Source organism: Anomaloglossus baeobatrachus, chromosome 12 (genome assembly GCF_048569485.1).
Source record: "Anomaloglossus baeobatrachus isolate aAnoBae1 chromosome 12, aAnoBae1.hap1, whole genome shotgun sequence".
In the NCBI taxonomy this organism is placed as follows: domain Eukaryota; kingdom Metazoa; phylum Chordata; class Amphibia; order Anura; family Aromobatidae; genus Anomaloglossus; species Anomaloglossus baeobatrachus.
Window position 1 is genome coordinate 128,820,967 of NC_134364.1, and position 20,292 is coordinate 128,841,258.

General features: G+C 50.4%; 1 protein-coding gene across 1 annotated transcript; it reads left to right on the forward strand.

The window, feature by feature from the left end:
* The first annotated feature begins 10,679 nt into the window (after window positions 1-10,679).
* On the forward strand, window positions 10,680-19,406 carry SNAPIN (SNAP associated protein). The gene is made up of 4 exons (XM_075329672.1): window positions 10,680-10,844; window positions 18,533-18,579; window positions 18,659-18,777; window positions 18,943-19,406. Exons 1-4 carry the CDS (start codon window positions 10,714-10,716, stop codon window positions 19,045-19,047), a joined length of 402 nt encoding a protein of 133 aa, XP_075185787.1. The 5' UTR covers window positions 10,680-10,713; the 3' UTR covers window positions 19,048-19,406.
* Window positions 19,407-20,292: the final 886 nt, after the last annotated feature.

A 20,292-nucleotide genomic window follows, 5' to 3' on the forward strand; every position in this document is an offset into this window, starting at 1 on the left:
CTTTGTTTTCTTTGTCTCAATCATGCCTCAGCCATGTGCTTCGTCCACCATATTAAAATCTTACCTAAAATGTCTGCCTCCATGACTAGCACATGGTTTATCACAGGATTGCGGCCTAGAGTCCCCACATCCCAACAAAGTCCACTTTCATCCGGATCTTTCCGGCACAACTAGACACCGCTTCATCAATTTTTCCATCTTTCTCTCAAGATAAACAACACCAAACAAGCAATCTTTCTCTATGCATACCAGATAAAAACAGACAAACAAAAAGACGGGGGAGATGACAAATAACTGAAACACTAAAGAAAACCTGTAGTTTGCAGCACACACTTCCAAATCCTTCCTTATACTGCCACGTGGTCCCTGTCTGATTTCTGCGTTCCGTAATATACAAAAAAAAAAATACCTAGTATCACCCCTGACTACAAGGTGTCTATACCGGCCGATTCGCCTCTCTTGGAGGACTTACAACTAGCCTAATAAAAAACCACCTAGTATCACCCCTGACTACAAGGTGTCTATACCGGCCGATTCGCCTCTCTTGGAGGACTTATAACTAGCCTCTATAACACAGACTTCCGTTAACCTGCCTCTCTTGGAGGACATGTTAACTAGCCTCTATAACACCGGCTCCCATTAACCTGCCTCTCTTGGAGGACATGTTAACTAGCCTCTATAACACCGGCTCCCATTAACCTGCCTCTCTTGGAGGACATGTTAACTAGCCTCTATAACACAGACTTCCGTTAACAAATTTGAGAGCTCGTGAAAAACACGTGCCTAACCTGACCAATTAAAACTTGCGCTTTATCTCTAGGCCTCTCGCCGAGTCATTCACTCTAGGCCTCGAGCCACAATTCTATTTAAATCTCCACCAGAACTGCAAAACATATGACAGGCAACAACCAAAAACCGTACTACATGGAGTGTCCTCCACGTTTCCAAACACCGCTCAAAAACTCACTTGCTATCCTAACTACCAGTCAATCTCCCCTCTAGACAAATACAGAAGAGACAGCAGGCAACTGAATATGTGACGGTTCTTCCGCAATCAAATATGGCCAATAGTCGTGAGACCCGTCTGCCCGTCAACAGATACCCCAACAAACCGGACACAGTCAGGCAATCAGTGCCACACACCCCACCGAGACCACGGGAAGACTACAGATTATGAAAAATCAGCAGACCTACCGTACTCTCGTTCGGAAGTGATCAGTTTCCTGGGGTGTCCAGCACGTCATGCCATTCCAGTTGCCGGTTCATCAGGATTTCAGGTGTCTACGTCTATTGGCCCCACGTTGGGCGCCAATAATGTTAAGGTGAACTCTTAACCAGAGATCACTAGTTGCCTACTGCCTGGCCTAATTGGTGTGGGTCGAGTGCATGCTTGAAAAATGAGATCAGACACAGTCGGATATTCATCTTTCCTCGACAGAAGTCAGCCCATGCTCTGCTTTATTACAACTGAGCTTGCTCTGATATAACCTTGCAAAGGGGCATGTCCGGATGTGTTCATTGGTCAGTGGGTCGAACAATGTATTAGTCCATGAGCTGATTGGTAGGCGTCATTGTAGGCGGGTCTATGACATCATTGGATGGATCCATGGCGAAGGTGATGGGAGGGACGTCATCTGGTGAATCCATGCTGGATGGTCTGGTCTGTAATGTCATCTGATCTTTGGGTTGATCTTCTCTTATATGGTATCTTCTTACACCTGGACATTCCTTGCATTCCAGGCAAGGTGTGGAGAAACAGGCAATGACAGCCACCTTTATATCTGTATATGATCTGAAACCTGAATTATGTAAGGCAAATCGACATATTTCCCACAATGCTCTATGTCCAGAGGTTAATTAAGTATTTCATTTTATGGCTCTCCTCAACAAAGGTACCCTTAGACGCAACTTTTCAATCAACATTTTATCGTCCACTCGCACACTTTCAGGGTCTACCTGCTTTACGTCCCGCAGCTCCTCCTGGAGATTCAATGCATAATCCTGTATGCTGTCCTGCAGCCTTTGTTTGCAGTTGTAGAACCTCATTTTTAGCTCAGCTACAGTTCGAGTTTCAAAAGGAGCTTTTAGATTAACAAATATCTTGGTTATTGTCCTTTTATCTGTGTCCAGCCAGGATTTAACTTCACGCTCCGCTGTACCTGTCAGCTGCCCCAGCAAGACAGACACTTTTTGCTTGTCAGTCATAGAGTATATATCCAAGATATTGCACATCTTTTCTTTAAATTTATCCAGGGTATAGGGTTCCCCAGCATATTGCGGCAACCATGTCACCCCCGGGATATACGGCAGAGCAAGCGGCATGATCGGTGCTACAGCTTCAGGTGCTGCAACTGCTCTGGTGGCATCAGCATCCCCATCCTCGCTGTGGCGCAGTTATGACGGCCCAATTTACAGTTCAACACAGTCAATACTCGGCACACAGTACCCGTTGACTACGGGCACAAACATCCTGTTCATGAGGCCAAAAGCTGACCCAACCCAAGACCATGGGGTACCCGGTTCCGGGCGTTGATCATTGGGATTATGTCACAGGGGCTTGTGCCCGGTCCTGTGGCCCTGGTGGTCGCTAAAAGTCAGTAAATAAAAATATAAGTATTTTGTGACGCCACCTACGGTTCCGGTAGGGTTACTGGGCTGCAGGTCAGACCTCCAGGGCGATGGTTAGGCAGCCAGTTGATTACGCTCCCCGTAGGTGAAGCAGGATCCCCAGGGCAGTTTTAGTCATCTTCACACAGAAAATGGCAGTTTACCTCACAGCCTTTTCAACTGTCACTTTGGTGCAGCAGTCTATGGCTCCTCAGATGAGAGAAATAAAGTACATCACACCAATCCATTAACCCTGACCTTGTTTTACTTGCGGTTTTAGTCCTGGGTACAGTCTCTGATGTAACAATTCCGGGTGAGCTGGAAGCAGTTCAGGATCTCCACACCGGGTGAGCTATGAGGCCTCCCTGTTGCGCTGTATCTCCCTTTTAGTCCTAGGCTGCCTGGAGCTACACCCTGACCCACTCTGTCTTAACCTGCATGGCAGGCAGCAGGAGCTCCTCTGAGGGACACAACTGTATTCACTTCGGTCCCCAGTGCTTTTTTTGCGGCGGTACGCGCCCACACGGAAAATCTAAAGAACGCCTCTGGCTCTGTCCACATGGCTAATTTGTAAACTATACATATTAGCCATGTGGAGCGGAGGCACAAGCCAGAGGCGTCTCTAGGGAGGAGCTGGTGGGGCGCTGTGGGGCTGCCTGATGCGGCGGTGTTAAAGTCTGCCGGGGTGGGAGCCGCTATTCTCTGAGTGCAGTTGTCACGATGACAGCCGTACTCATAGAAAGTGCAGCGCGCGGCTCCCACTGCTCAATTGTCCTTGCATCTGTCAGACGCGAGGACAATTGGAGCGGTGACGCCGACGCTGACTTCCGGGTCAGAGCAAGGACTTTATGTGATCAGGTCAGCTGATCAGACTGCTGACCCGGAAGCCAGCGCTGCAGCGCGGAGGCGGCAAACAAACGCTAAGTGCTCCACTGTGGAGCTGAAGAAGACACGGAGGAGGGGTAAGAGGGGAGTATTTATGAAACAGTATGGGGGAGAGAGGGTGGGGGAGGGAACTATCTGTGGACACACTATGGGGGGACAGAGGGTGGGGAGGGGGCAATATGTATATACACAGTATGGGTGGGGGAGGGAACTATCTGTGGAAAGAGTATGGTGGGAAGAGAGGATGGGGAGGGGGGAAGTATCTTTGGACACAGTATGGGGAGAGAGAGGATGAGGTTTCATGCATGGGGAGAAAGAGGATGAGGTTTCATGCATGGGGAGAGAGAGGATGAGGGGGTGATGCATGGGGAGAGAGAGAATGAGGGGGTGATGCATGGGGACAGAGAGGATGAGGGGTGATGCATGGGGACAGAGAGGATGAGGTTTCATGCATGGGGACAGAGAGGATGTGGAGCGAACTGGAAAGAAATTTCGAGGACACAGAATAAAGAGTGACATGGTATGAGGAGCAAGTGGGCAGGATGTGGAGTGAGGTGGAAAGGTATATGGACACACAGGAGGTAGTGAGGAGACAGTAAGGGATGAGAAGAATGTGAGGGGGCACAGAAAAAAGACTGGGTAGTGGAGGGGCCAGTATGGAGAGGGGGCAGAATGGGAGGACAGTGTGAGGTTATAGCAAGGAGGGGGAGTGTGATGAGCGCACAGTATTAAGACTGGGCAGTATAAGGGGACACAGTGTAAAGGACACTGTGAACAGTAGGCTCAGTTTGGAAAGAGGGAATATGTAGGCCATGTACCATAAGAGGGACAGTGTGGGTCATATTTTGTGCAGAGAATACTGTGAGGGGCCATTATTTATTCTGGGGCACAGTGTAGGGCAGATATTTTTAAGTAGAAGTATAATCATTCTGCTACTTTTAGGGGCATCGTGTCGGGATGTGCTACAGAAGACCGGAGAAGATGGAAATCTGCAGAGATGAGATGTGAATGTGAAAAGTCATCATTGCGTCAGGACAAGAAGAATAGAAAGAAACAACCGGAGACATCATCTATAAGGTACCTGAATGTAAATGTTTATTTGTGATACTTACAATGTCTTATCATTAGGCCTTGGTCCCACTTGCACATTGCTTTTGATGTGAGCGCAATGGGACCCCCCCCCCGCTCCTCAGAGATGCGTACCAGCAAATATTTTTTTACAAAAAAAGCACTGGTGGTCCCTAAGCTCTGGGGAGCGGCTTTGCCTTCAGGTGCTGCTGTAGCCACGAAATCTGGAGTCTCCCTCGCCTCCAGTCTTTACTGCTCGGCAATTAGATCCTTCACAGTCTCAGACATCGATGTACGGTAGTCAGCGATGTTCCTCTGGGATGAACCGATCTGGCTCCACTTCCCCGGTAACTCCTCTTAGCGCTTAGCGCAGCGCTGTTAACCCAGATGTTCTCACAGTCCTCTTCGGGACTCAACTGCCTGACTCCGCCTCCAGACCTGGATTTTATAGGGGACCTCACCCGAGTTCGGCTTGTAGAGCTTCCCCTCCAGACCTGGAGTGGAAGGTGTTATTTGCGGGATTACCTGATGTGGAGATCCTTCCCTGCCCCAGGTACAGGTATATCTGTGGCAACCGAACCCTGGAGTGCCACAAGAGCACAAACAGGCTCTAACCAGCGTAGAAAAAGAAGTGGGAGGCTGCACAACTGAGCAACAAGACAAGTACATTAGAGTCTCTAGTTTGAGAAATCGACACCTCACAGGTCCTCAACTGGCAGCTTCATTAAATAGTACCCGCAAAACGCCAGTATCAACATATATCTACAGTGGAGAGGAGACTCCGGGATGCTGGCCTTCAGGATAAAGTGGAAAGGAAAAAGCCATATCTCAGACTGGATAATAAAAGGAAAAGATTAAAATGGGCAAAAAAACACAGATATTGGACAGAGGAAGAGTGGAAAAAAGTGTTATGGACAGACAAATCGAAGTTTGAGGTGTCTGGATCACAAAGAAGAACATTTGTGAGACGCAGAACAACTGAAAAGATGCTGGGAAGAGTGCCTGACGCCATCTGTCAAGCATGGTGGAGGTAATGTGGTCTGGAGTTGCTTTTGTGCTGGTAAAGTGGGAGATTTGTTCAAGGTAAAAGGGATATTGAATAAGGAAGGCTATCACTCCATATTGCAATGCCATGCTATACCCAGTGGACAGCGCTTGATTGTAGCCAATTTCATCCTACAACAGGACTATGTCCCAAAGCACACCTCCAAATTATGCATGAACTATTTAGGGAAGAAGCAGGCAGCTGGTATTCTACCTGTAATGGAGTGGCCAGCCCAGTCACCAGATCTCACACCTATAGAGCTGTTGTGGGAGCAGCTTGACCGTATGGTACCAAAAAGTGCACATCAAGACAATCCAACTTGTGGGAGGGGGGAAAAATTGGGGTGAAATATCACCAGATTACCTCCGCAAATAACAGCTAGAATGCCAAAGGACTTCAAAGCTGGAATTGCTGCAAAGGAGCGTTCTGTGACAAAAACAAAGTTTGAAGGAAAAAATTATTATTTCAAGTAAAAATCATTATTTCTAACCTCGTCACTGTCTGTACAATTTTTCTATTCATTATGCAAATCATCTGATAAATAAAAGTAGGATTTTTCATGGAAAAGACAAAATTGGGTGACCCCAAACTTTTGAACTGTAGTGTACAGTATATCTCGTCTTCATGTGATCGCAGCTCTATATAATACTCACATGTCTCTTCTTCATGTGATCGCGACTTTATATAATCCTTACACATCTCTTCTTCATGTGATCGCGGCTCTATATAATCCCCACACGTCTCTTCATGTGATCGTGGCCATATATAATCCTCACACGTCTACTCTTCATGTGATCGCGGCTTTATATAATCCTCACACATCTCTTCTTCATGTGATCGTGGCTCTATCGTCTCTTCTTCATGTGATCGCAGCTTTATATAATCTTCACGTGATCGCGGCTCTCTATAATCCTCACAAATCTCTTCTTCATGTGATCGCGGCTCTCTATAATCCTCACGACTCTTCTTCATGTGATCGCGGCTCTATATAATCCTCACGTCTCTTCTTCATGTGATCGCGGCTCTATATAATCCTCACATGTCTCTTCTTCATGTGATCACAGCTATATATAATCCCCACATGTCTCTTCATGTGATCGTGGCCATATATAATCCTCACACGTCTCCTATTCCTGTGCTTGCGGCTTTATATAATCCTCACACATCTCTTCTTCATGTGATCGCAGCTTTATATAATCTTCACACATCTCTTCTTTGTTTGATCGCGGCTCTATATAATCCTCACACGTTACTTCATGTGATCGCAGCTCTATATAATCCTCACGTCTCTTCTTCATGTGATCGCGGCTCTATATAATCCTCACACGTCTCTTCTTCATGTGATCGCGGCTCTATAAAAGCCTCACACATCTCTTCTTCATGTGATCGCGGCTCTATATAATCCTCACACGTTACTTCTTCATGTGATCGCAGCTCTATATAATCCTCACGTCTCTTCTTCATGCGATCGCGGCTCTATATAATCCTCACACGTCTCTTCTTCATGTGATCGCGGCTCTATATAATCCTCACACGTCTCTTCTTCATGTGATCTCGGCTTTATATAATCTTCACATGTCTCTTCTTCATGTGATTGCGGTTCTATATCCTCACACGTCTCTTCTTCATGTGATCACGGCACTATATAATCCTCACACGTCTCTTCTTCATGTGATCATGGCACTTATATAATCCTCACATGTCTTTTCTTCATGTGATCATGGCTCTATATAATCCTCACACGTCTCTTCTTCATATGATCGTGGCTCTATATAATCCTCACACGTCTCTTCTTCATGTGATCGCGGCTCTATATAATCCTCACACGTCTCTTCTTCATGTGATCTCGGCTTTATATAATCTTCACATGTCTCTTCTTCATGTGATTGCGGTTCTATATCCTCACACGTCTCTTCTTCATGTGATCACGGCACTATATAATCCTCACACGTCTCTTCTTCATGTGATCGTGGCACTATATAATCCTCACACGTCTCTTCTTTATGTGCTCGCGGCTCTATATAATCCTCACATCTCTTCTTCATGTGATCTCGGTTTTATATAATCTTCACACGTCTCTTCTTCATGTGATCGCGGTTCTATATCCTCACATGTCTCTTCTTCATGTGATCGTGGGTCTATATAATCCTCACATGTCTCTTCTTCATGTGATCACAGCTATATATCATCCCCACACGTCTCTTCATGTGATCGTGGCCATATATAATCCTCACACGTCTCCTATTCATGTGCTTGCGGCTTTATATAATCCTCACACATCTCTTCTTCATGTGATCGCAGCTTTATATAATCTTCACACGTCTCTTCTTTGTGTGATCGCGGCTCTATATAATCCTCACACGTTACTTCTTCATGTGATCGCAGCTCTATATAATCCTCACGTCTCTTCTTCATGCGATCGCGGCTCTATATAATCCTCATACGTCTCTTTTTCATGTGATTGCAGCTCTATATAATCCTCACACATCTCTTCTTCATGTGATCGCGGCTCTATATAATCCTCACACATCTCTTCTTCATGTGATCTCGGCTTTATATAATCTTCACATGTCTCTTCTTCATGTGATTGCGGTTCTATATCCTCACACGTCTCTTCTTCATGTGATCATGGCACTATATAATCCTCACACGTCTCTTCTTCATGTGATCGTGGCACTATATAATCCTCACACGTCTCTTCTTCATGTGCTCGCAGCTCTATATAATCCTCACATGTCTCTTCTTCATGTGATCTCGGTTTTATATAATCTTCACACGTCTCTTGTTCATGTGATCGTGGCTCTATATAATCCTCACATGTCTTTTCTTCATGTGATCGTGGCTCTATATAATCCTCACACGTCTCTTCTTCATATGATCATGGCTCTATATAATCCTCACACGTCCTTCTTCATGTGATCGCGGCTCTATATAATCCTCACACGTCTCTTCTTCATATGATCGTGGCTCTATATAATCCTCACACGTCTCTTCTTCATGTGATCGCGGCTCTATATAATCCTCACACGTCTCTTCTTCATGTGATCGCGGCTCTAAATAATCCTCACACGTGTCTTCTTCATGTGATCGTGGTTCTATATAATCCTCACACGTCTCTTCTTCATGTGATCGCGGCTCTATATAATCCTCACACGTCTCTTCTTTATGTGATCGCGGCTCTATATAATCCTCACACGTCTCTTCTTCATGTGATCGCGGCTCTGTATAATCCTCACACATCTCTTCTTCATGTGATCGCGGCTCTATATAATCCTCACACGTCTCTTCTTCATGTGATTGCGGCTCTATATAATCCTCACACGTCTCTTCTTCATGTGATTGCGGCTCTATATAATCCTCACACGTGTCTTCTTCATGTGATCGCGGCTCTGTATAATCCTCACACGTCTCTTCTTCATGTGATCGCGGCTCTATATAATCCTCACACATCTCTTCTTCATGTGATCGCGGCTCTATATAATCCTCACACATCTCTTCTTCATGTGATCGCGGCTCTATATAATTCTCACACATCTCTTCTTCATGTGATCGCGGCTCTATATAATCCTCACACGTCTCTTCTTCATGTGATCGCGGCTCTATATAGTCCTCACACGTCTCTTCTTCATGTGATCGCGGCTCTGTATAATCCTCACACGTCTCTTCTTCATGTGATCCGTGGCTCTATATAATCCTCACACGTCTCTTCTTCATGTGATCGCGGCTCTATATAATCCTCACACGTCTCTTCTTCATGTGATCGCGGCTCTATATAATCCTCACACATCTCTTCTTCATGTGATCGCGGCTCTATATAATCCTCACACGTCTCTTCTTCATGTGATCACGGCTCTATATAATTCTCACACGTCTCTTCTTCATGTGATCGCGGCTCTGTATAATCCTCACACGTCTCTTCTTCATGTGATCCGTGGCTCTATATAATCCTCACACGTCTCTTCTTCATGTGATCGCGGCTCTATATAATCCTCACACGTCTCTTCTTCATGTGATCGCGGCTCTATATAATCCTCACACATCTCTTCTTCATGTGATCGCGGCTCTATATAATCCTCACACGTCTCTTCTTCATGTGATCACGGCTCTATATAATTCTCACACGTCTCTTCTTCATGTGATCGCGGCTCTATATAATTCTCACACGTCTCTTCTTCATGTGATCGCGGCTCTATATAATCCTCACACGTCTCTTCTTCATGTGATCGCGGCTCTATATAATTCTCACACGTCTCTTCTTCATGTGATCGCGGCTCTATATAATCCTCACACGTCTCTTCTTCATGTGATCGCGGCTCTATATAATCCTCACACGTCTCTTCTTCATGTGATCGCGGCTCTATATAATCCTCACACGTCTCTTCTTCATGTGATCGTGGCTCTATATAATCCTCACACGTCTCTTCTTCATGTGATCGCGGCTCTATATAATCCTCACACGTCTCTTCTTCATGTGATCGCGGCTCTATATAATCCTCACACGTCTCTTCTTCATGTGATCGCGGCTCTATATAATCCTCACAATTATAAATGGCTGAATCTTTCTCGATGTGACGTTTAAAAGTCCAAAACATCATTTAAACCATAAGTTAAGGTCTGTGAAGACAAAAACATCGATAACACCCAAACTGTAGTGTCTCAGTTGCCGCAGTTTCCCCAGAAAAAAATGGATAAAACCTTATGTCCCCAAATAAAAACCTGAGTTCAGGACTCAGAAAATGAGAGACAGCAACGTTTTGGTTCTTAGAAGAAGAGAAGAAGTGATGAGCAAAAATATCAGTTGTGTGAGGAGGGAGGGCCGGCTCCGGGAGGCGATCCTGGGGCGCCGCTGATGCCCAGTAGTTGCAATCTTGGGTTTCTCTGAGGTAATCTAGGTCATGTGATTAGCCCGTCATGTGACCCCTTACGTCACACTCTTACATGTCTGCTGTGTTTGAGCGCCGTCGCCATCTTTCCGGAGACTAAACCTCACTGTACAGATACGGTAGGCTTCGGGAAGATGGCGGCGGTATGTAAGAAAATGTGCGCTGCGCCCTCTATCGGATGCATCGTTTCTATCACGGGATATTCAGCGGGACGGAGCTGTGTGTATGACGTCACGATCTGTTCGGTGCAGGATGGCGGCGCCGGTGTCTCCGGGGAGGGACGTGTTTGCTGAGGGATTGCTAGAGCTGCTGAAGCCGGCGGTGCAGCAACTGGACTCCCATGTACATGCAGTGAGGTGCGGGGCCCAATAATGGAGGAAAGGGGAGAGAGAGGGGCCCCTGTAACGAAGGATTTGGGTCTGTGAGAGAGGGGCCCCTGTAACGGAGGATTTGTGGGGGGGAGAGAGGGGTCCCTGTAACGGAGGATTTGTGGGGGTGAGAGAGGGGCCCCTGTAACGGAGGATTTGGGGGGGGAAGGGGTCCCTGTAACGGAGGATTTGGGGTGGGGGAGAGAGGGGCCCCGTAACGGAGGATTTGGGGGGGGAGAGAGGGGCCCCGTAACGGAGGATTTGGGGGGGGGGAGAGAGGGGCCCCGTAACGGAGGATTTGGGGGGGGGGGTCCCTCTAACGGAGGATTTGGGGGGGGGAGGGGTCCCTCTAACGGAGGATTTGGGGGGGAGGGGTCCCTCTAACGGAGGATTTGGGGGGGAGGGGTCCCTCTAACGGAGGATTTGGGGGGGCGAGGAGGGGTGCCTGTAACGGAGGATTTGGGGGGTAGGGGTGCCTGTAACGGAGGATTTGGGGGGGGTAGGGGTCCCTGTAACGGAGGATTTGGGGGGGGTAGGGGTCCCTGTAACGGAGGATTTGGGGGGGGGTAGGGGTCCCTGTAACGGAGGATTTGGGGGGGGGTAGGGGTCCCTGTAACGGAGGATTTGGGGGGGGGGGTCCCTGTAACGAAGGATTTGGGTCTGTGAGAGAGGGGCCCCTGTAACGGAGGATTTGGGGGGGGAGAGAGGGGTCCCTGTAACGGAGGATTTGGGGGGTAAGGGGTCCCTGTAACGGAGCATTTGGGGTGGGGGAGAGAGGGGCCCCGTAACGGAGGATTTGGGGGGTGGGGAGAGAGGGGCCCCGTAACGGAGGATTTGGGGGGTGGGGAGAGAGGGGCCCCGTAACGGAGGATTTGGGGGGGGGGAGAGAGGGGCCCCGTAACGGAGGATTTGGGGGGGGGGAGAGAGGGGCCCCGTAACAGAGGATTTGGGGGGGGGGGGGAGAGAGGGGCCGCCGTAACGGAGGATTGGGGGGGGGGGGGGAGAGAGGGGCCCCGTAACGGAGGATTTGGGGGGGGGGAGAGAGAGAGGGGCCCCGTAACGGAGGATTTGGGGGGGGGGGGAGAGAGGGGCCCCGTAACGGAGGATTTGGGGGGGGGGGAGAGAGGGGCCCCGTAACGGAGGATTTGGGGGGGGGGGAGAGAGGGGCCCCGTAACGGAGGATTTGGGGGGGGGGGGAGAGAGGGGCCCCGTAACGGAGGATTTGGGGGGGGGGAGAGAGGGGCCCCGTAACGGAGGATTTGGGGGGGGGGGAGAGAGGGGCCCCGTAACGGAGGATTTGGGGGGGGGGGAGAGAGGGGCCCCGTAACGGAGGATTTGGGGGGGGGGAGAGAGGGGCCCCGTAACGGAGGATTTGGGGGGGGGGGAGAGAGGGGCCCCGTAACGGAGGATTTGGGGGGGGGGGGAGAGAGGGGCCCCGTAACGGAGGATTTGGGGGGGGGGGGGGAGAGAGGGGCCCCGTAACGGAGGATTTGGGGAGGGGGGGAGAGAGGGGCCCCGTAACGGAGGATTTGGGGGGGGGGGGGAGGGGTCCCTGTAACGGAGGATTTGGGGGGGGAGAGGGCTCCCTGTAACGGAGGATTTGGGGGGGGGGAGGGGTCCCTGTAACGGAGGATTTGGGGGGGGGGAGGGGTCCCTGTAACGGAGGATTTGGGGGGGAGGGGTCCCTCTAACGGAGGATTTGGGGGGGAGGGGTCCCTCTAACGGAGGATTTGGGGGGGAGGGGTCCCTCTAACGGAGGATTTGGGGGGGAGGGGTCCCTCTAACGGAGGATTTGGGGGGGAGGGGTCCCTCTAACGGAGGATTTGGGGGGGAGGGGTCCCTGTAACGGAGGATTTGGGGGGGAGGGGTCCCTGTAACGGAGGATTTGGGGGGGGTAGGGGTCCCTGTAACGGAGGATTTGGGGGGTAGGGGTCCCTGTAACGGAGGATTTGGGGGGGGTAGGGGGTCCCTGTAACGGAGGATTTGGGGGGGGTAGGGGGTCCCTGTAACGGAGGATTTGGGGGGGGTAGGGGGTCCCTGTAACGGAGGATTTGGGGGGGGTAGGGGGTCCCTGTAACGGAGGATTTGGGGGGGGGGTCCCTGTAACGGAGGATTTGGGGGGGGGGGGTCCCTGTAACGGAGGATTTGGGGGGGAAGGGTCCCTGTAACGGAGGATTTGGGGGGGCAGAGAGGGGCCCCTGTAACGGAGGATTTGGGGGGCAGAGAGGGGCCCCTGTAACGGAGGATTTGGGCGGGCAGAGAGGGGCCCCTGTAACGGAGGATTTGGGGGGGCAGAGAGGGGCCCCTGTAACGGAGGATTTGGGGGGGCAGAGAGGGGCCCCTGTAACGGAGGATTTGGGGGGGCAGAGAGGGGCCCCTGTAACGGAGGATTTGGGGGGGAGAGAGGGGTCCCTGTAACGGAGGATTTGGGGGGGGGGGGGAGAGAGGGGCCCCTGTAACGGAGGATTTGGGGCGGAGAGAGGGGTTCCTGTAACCAGGGCTGTGCAGTCGGTAAGCCAAACCTTCGACTCCGACTCCTCAATTTCTCTTGCACCGACTCCGACTCCTACATATATTGCTTATAGTTAGGTGAAACATCTATTGTAATACATGAACATGTGTATGTGACCATCAGACATTTAATAATTTTTATGATACAATAATCAAGATATTTGGATAGAACATAAAATATATTTATTGGATACAACTTTAGAACACAAACTGTAATAAATTGTAAATATGTAATACACTATGCAATATACAGTAGATTACATAAATATCTTGTGTGTGTATATACAGTGCTGGCCAAAAGTATTGGCACCCCTGCAATTCTGTCGGATAATACTGTTTCTTCTTGAAAATGATTGCAATCACACATTCTTTGGTATTATTAGCCTCATTTATTTTTCTTGCAATGAAAAACCACAAAAAAGAATGAATCAAAAATCAAATCAATGATCATTTCACATAAAACTCCAAAAATGGCCTGGAAAAAAGTATTGGCACCCTTAGCCTAATACTTGGTTGCACAACCTTTAGCCAAAATAACTGCGAACAACCGCTTCCAATAACCATCAATGAGTTTCTTTCAAGGCTCTGCAGGAATTTTAGACCATTCTTCTTTGGCAAATTGCTCCAGGTCCCTGAGATTTGAAGGGGACCTTCTCCAAACTGCCATTTTGAGATCTCTCCACAGGTCTTCTATGGGGTTCAGGTCTGGACTCATTGCTGGCCGCTTTAGAAGTCTCTAGTGCTTTCTCTCAAACCATTTTCTAGTGCTTTTTGAAGTGTGTTTTGGGTCATTGTCCTGCTGGAAGACCCATGACCTCTGAGGGAGACTCAGCTTTCTCACACTGGGCCCTACATTATGCTGCAAAATTTGTTGGTAGTCTTCAGACTTCATAATGCCATGCACACGGTCAAGCAGTCCAGTGCCAGAGGCAGCAAAGCAACCCCAAAGCATCAGGGAACCTCCACCATGTTTGACTTTAGGGACCGTGTTCTTTTCTTTGAATGCCTCTTTTTTTTCCTGTAAACTCTTATGTTGATGCCTTTTCCCAAAAAGCTCTACTTTTGTCTCATCTGACCAGAGAACATTCTTCCAAAACGTTTTAGGCTTTCTCAGGTAAGTTTTGGCAAACTCCAGCCTGGCTTTTTTGGGAAAAGGCATCAACATAGAGTTTACAGGAAAAAAAGAGGCATTCAAAGAAAAGAACACGGTCCCTAAAGTCAAACATGGCGGAGGTTCCCTGATGTTTTGGGGTTGCTTTGCTGCCTCTGGCACTGGACTGCTTGACCGTGTGCATGGCATTATGAAGTCTGAAGACTACCAACAAATTTTGCAGCATAATGTAGGGCCCAGTGTGAGAAAGCTGGGTCTTCCTCAGAGGTCATGGGTCTTCCAGCAGGACAATGACCCAAAACACACTACAAAAAGCACTAGAAAATGGTTTGATAGAAAGCACTGGAGACTTCTAAAGTGGCCAGCAATGAGTCCAGACCTGAACCCCATAGAACACCTGTGGAGAGATCTCAAAATGGCAGTTTAGAGAAGGCCCCCTCAAATCTCAGGGACCTGGAGCATGTTGCCAAAGAAGAATGGTCTAAAATTCCAGCAGAGCCTTGTAAGAAACTCATTGATGGAACCGGAAGCGGTTGTTAGTAGTCATTTTGGCTAAAGGTTGTGCAGCCAAGTATCAGGCTATGGGTGCCAATACTTTTTTTCCGGGCTATTTTCGGAGTTTTATGTGAAATGATCAATGATTTGATTTTTGGTTCATTCTTTTTTGTGGTTTTTCATTGCAAGCAAAATAAATGAAGATAATACCAAAAAATGTATGATTGCAATCATTTTCAGGAAGAAACTGAATATTATCTGACAGAATTGCAGGGGTGCCAATACTTTAGGCCGGCACTGTGTGTGTGTGTGTGTGTGTGTATATATATATATATATATATATATATATATATATATATATATATATATATATATATATATATATATATATATATATATATATATATATATATATATATATATATATATATATATATATATATATATATATATATATATATATATATATATATATATATATATATATATATATACATATATATATATATATAATATTGTATTACATATTTACAATTTATTAGTTTTTTGTGTTCTAAAGTTGTATCTAATAAATATTTTATGTTCTATCCAAATATCTTGATTATTGTATCATAAAAATAATTGTCTGATGTTCACATTGTACTACAATAAATTTTTCACTTAAATATAAGCATTATACTAAATGTTATTATTTAGTAAAATATTCAGCACATTCTACATTGCACTACTGTCCCCAATTTATTATATATTTTAGGAGTAGGAGTCTGTGCATTTTATACCGACTCTGACTCCACCAAAATGAGCTCCGACTCCACGACTCCGAGTCCACAGCCCTGCCTGTAACGGAGGATTTGGCGGGGAAAGAGGGGCCCCTGTAACGGAGGATTTGGGGGGGGGGGGGGAGAGAGGGGCCCCTGTAACAAGGGATTTGGGGGGGGGGAGAGAGGGGCCCCTGTAACGGAGGATTTGGGGGGGGGGGAGAGAGGGGCCCCTGTAACTGAGGATTTGGGGGGGAGAGAGGGGCCCCTGTAACTGAGGATTTGGGGGGGAGAGAGGGGCCCCTGTAACTGAGGATTTGGGGGGGGGAGAGGGGCCCCTATAACGGAGGATTTGAGGGGGGGAGAGGGGCCCCTATAACGGAGGATTTGGGGGGGGGGAGAGAGGGGCCCCTATAACGGAGGATTTGGGGGGGGGGGAGAGGGGCCCCTATAACGGAGGATTTGGGGGGGGGAGAGGGGCCCCTATAACGGAGGATTTGGGGGGGGGGAGAGAGGGGCCCCTATAACGGAGGATTTGGGGGGGGGGAGAGGGGCCCCTATAACGGAGGATTTGGGGGGGGGAGAGAGGGGCCCCTATAACGGAGGATTTGGGGGGGGGAGAGAGGGGCCCCTATAACGGAGGATTTGGGGGGGGGAGAGAGGGGCCCCTATAACGGAGGATTTGGGGGGGGGGAGAGAGGGGCCCCTGTAACTGAGGATTTGGGGGGGGGGAGAGAGGGGCCCCTGTAACTGAGGATTTGGGGGGGAGAGAGGGGCCCCTGTAACTGAGGATTTGGGGGGGAGAGAGGGGCCCCTGTAACTGAGGATTTGGGGGGGGGGGAGAGAGGGGCCCCTGTAACTGAGGATTTGGGGGGGGGGGGGAGAGAGGGGCCCCTGTAACTGAGGATTTGGGGGGGAGAGAGGGGCCCCTGTAACTGAGGATTTGGGGGGGAGAGAGGGGCCCCTGTAACTGAGGATTTGGGGGGGGGGAGAGAGGGGCCCCTGTAACTGAGGATTTGGGGGGGAGAGAGGGGCCCCTGTAACTGAGGATTTGGGGGGGAGAGAGGGGCCCCTGTAACTGAGGATTTGGGGGGGAGAGAGGGGCCCCTGTAACTGAGGATTTGGGGGGGGAGAGAGGGGCCCCTGTAACTGAGGATTTGGGGGGGGAGAGAGGGGCCCCTGTAACTGAGGATTTGGGGGGAGAGAGGGGCCCCTGTAACTGAGGATTTGGGGGGGAGAGAGGGGCCCCTGTAACTGAGGATTTGGGGGGGAGAGAGGGGCCCCTGTAACTGAGGATTTGGGGGGGAGAGAGGGGCCCCTGTAACTGAGGATTTGGGGGGGAGAGAGGGGCCCCTGTAACTGAGGATTTGGGGGGAGAGAGGGGCCCCTGTAACTGAGGATTTGGGGGGGAGAGAGGGGCCCCTGTAACTGAGGATTTGGGGGGGAGAGAGGGGCCCCTGTAACTGAGGATTTGGGGGGGAGAGAGGGGCCCCTGTAACTGAGGATTTGGGGGGGAGAGAGGGGCCCCTGTAACTGAGGATTTGGGGGGGAGAGAGGGGCCCCTGTAACTGAGGATTTGGGGGGGAGAGAGGGGCCCCTGTAACTGAGGATTTGGGGGGGAGAGAGGGGCCCCTGTAACTGAGGATTTGGGGGGGAGAGAGGGGCCCCTGTAACTGAGGATTTGGGGGGGAGAGAGGGGCCCCTGTAACTGAGGATTTGGGGGGGAGAGAGGGGCCCCTGTAACTGAGGATTTGGGGGGGAGAGAGGGGCCCCTGTAACTGAGGATTTGGGGGGGAGAGAGGGGCCCCTGTAACTGAGGATTTGGGGGGGAGAGAGGGGCCCCTGTAACTGAGGATTTGGGGGGGAGAGAGGGGCCCCTGTAACTGAGGATTTGGGGGGGGAGAGAGGGGCCCCTGTAACTGAGGATTTGGGGGGGGAGAGAGGGGCCCCTGTAACTGAGGATTTGGGGGGGGGGAGAGAGGGGCCCCTGTAACTGAGGATTTGGGGGGGGGGAGAGAGGGGCCCCTGTAACTGAGGATTTGGGGGGGAGAGAGGGGCCCCTGTAACTGAGGATTTGGGGGGGGGGAGAGAGGGGCCCCTGTAACTGAGGATTTGGGGGGGAGAGAGGGGCCCCTGTAACTGAGGATTTGGGGGGGAGAGAGGGGCCCCTGTAACTGAGGATTTGGGGGGGAGAGAGGGGCCCCTGTAACTGAGGATTTGGGGGGGAGAGAGGGGCCCCTGTAACTGAGGATTTGGGGGGGAGAGAGGGGCCCCTGTAACTGAGGATTTGGGGGGGAGAGAGGGGCCCCTGTAACTGAGGATTTGGGGGGGAGAGAGGGGCCCCTGTAACTGAGGATTTGGGGGGGAGAGAGGGGCCCCTGTAACTGAGGATTTGGGGGGGAGAGAGGGGCCCCTGTAACTGAGGATTTGGGGGGGAGAGAGGGGCCCCTGTAACTGAGGATTTGGGGGGGAGAGAGGGGCCCCTGTAACTGAGGATTTGGGGGGGAGAGAGGGGCCCCTGTAACTGAGGATTTGGGGGAGGAGAGAGGGGCCCCTGTAACTGAGGATTTGGGGGAGGAGAGAGGGGCCCCTGTAACTGAGGATTTGGGGGAGGAGAGAGGGGCCCCTGTAACTGAGGATTTGGGGGGGGGAGAAGTGCGCCTGTAACTGAGGATTTGGGGGGGAGAGAGGGGCCCCTGTAACGGAGGATTTGGCGGGGAGAGAGGGGCCCCTGCGATGGGGTGGTGGGACTGATTGTTGGGGTTTGGGCCCCTCTGATGTCTCGGGGTCTCTTTCTCCAGGGAGAGTCAGGTGGACCTTCGGGAGCACATTGACAGTCTGGCATCAGGTGAGTGGGCAGAGCTGTCTGACATCACCGGGTTTTTGGACTTGTCTCTGAATGTCACGTTCCTCTCATCTCCCCATAGAGCTGTGTAAGATAAACGAGGACCAGAAGGTGGCGCTAGACCTGGACCCCTATGTGAAGAAGCTGCTGAACGCACGTCGCCGCGTGGTCCTGGTCAACAACATCCTGCAGAATGCACAGGTAGCACTGTCTCCGTGGTGACCCAATAGTGGGGTGGGTATGTCCCCTTGGCTCAGGGGGGCGTACCATATAACAGCCGCCATCAGAGACCCCTCCCATCCTGGCCGTGATTTGGCGCCATCTCTCCTTCCCGTCAGACATGTTATTTCCTCTGTTTTGTTGCAGGAGCGGCTGCGACGCCTCAATCACAGCGTAGCCAAGGAAACGGCTCGGAGAAGAGCCATGCTGGATTCTGGAGCCCACCATTCCCAGACGTCCCCCAATAAGTGAGGAGGCGGAACCTGGGACATCGGCAGATGAGGCTTCCGGGTGTTGTGGGCGTCACCTCCCGGGGTCCACACCCAAAGCAGCCACGGTCGAGGCGCTAGGTGTCAACGCCCCAACTAGTCTCATCGCCATGCATGAACGATATCGGTATCACGGATCCTCGGAGGAGGGGCCGCTCTACCAGGATCCTTCATTGCATCTCATTGGTTAATTGCGTCTGGGCTCCATATAGGAAGGTGTGCGGAGAATCCACAGCTGCAGAGGAGCTAAGCATCATCGTGAGCGGTCACTGGCAGCAAAGAGGTGGTGGTGACAATGTCTGGGGGCAGGCCATGTCTGCTCAGGGGGTGCTTGGGGGTGGAGTGTCCGCAGGGGGGAGGGTTATGGGTTGCCGTGGGGAGGGGGGGGGCGAACTTTGTCTGCTTCGGGGATGTCTGGGGCAGACGTTGCCCACTTGGGAGGGGTTTATAGTCTCTTTCTGATCACATTTGTGCCACCATCTCTCTGCAATAAATATTCTGTATCCCATCCGGAGCCTCTCGTGTGTGTTACACTGAACCATCACCTTCCTCATGTGGTGATACTGCTGGTGTGCAGTGCCATCTAGTGGCCATGTGCGTTGAAGGCTCAGTACCGCATTTTTTTCACCCATCTCCCTGTAATGTGCAAGGAGTAATTATATTTTTCATGTCTTTGTCCTCCTTGTATTTGTAGTTCGCCCCACTTGATTTTGATTTCCATGTGAATGGATGTGACCGACGCTGATTGTGTCTTCCACATGACTGCCCACATCCCGCCGGCGGCTGCTTATCTCTCCGCTCATAATAACGTGTATAATATATTCATGAGCCTCATTGTCGCTGCGACCGGGGGCAGCACGGTGCCTGAGTCTGGGAGTAACTCCCTGTGCTCCGGGCTCCAGCACAGAACGGTGGCCCCATCACACGCGATAGGATCGGATACAGCGGACGATATCACACAGAATGGGGTTGCATACACGGCTCAGCAGACGGTATCACACAGGACACACGTACAGTGGAACCTCGCTTGATGAGTAACCCAGTTAGCGAGTATTTCGCCTAACGAGCAAAGCTTTATGTAAATTTGTAACTCTGTTTATGAGAAAGCTTTGCTGTACAAGCAAAATACTCACCGCACACACTTCTGGTTCCGTACTTTAACCGCTCTCTAACCCGCTCTTGCAGTCCACACAAACACACACAAGCACGCACAAACAAACACGCACGC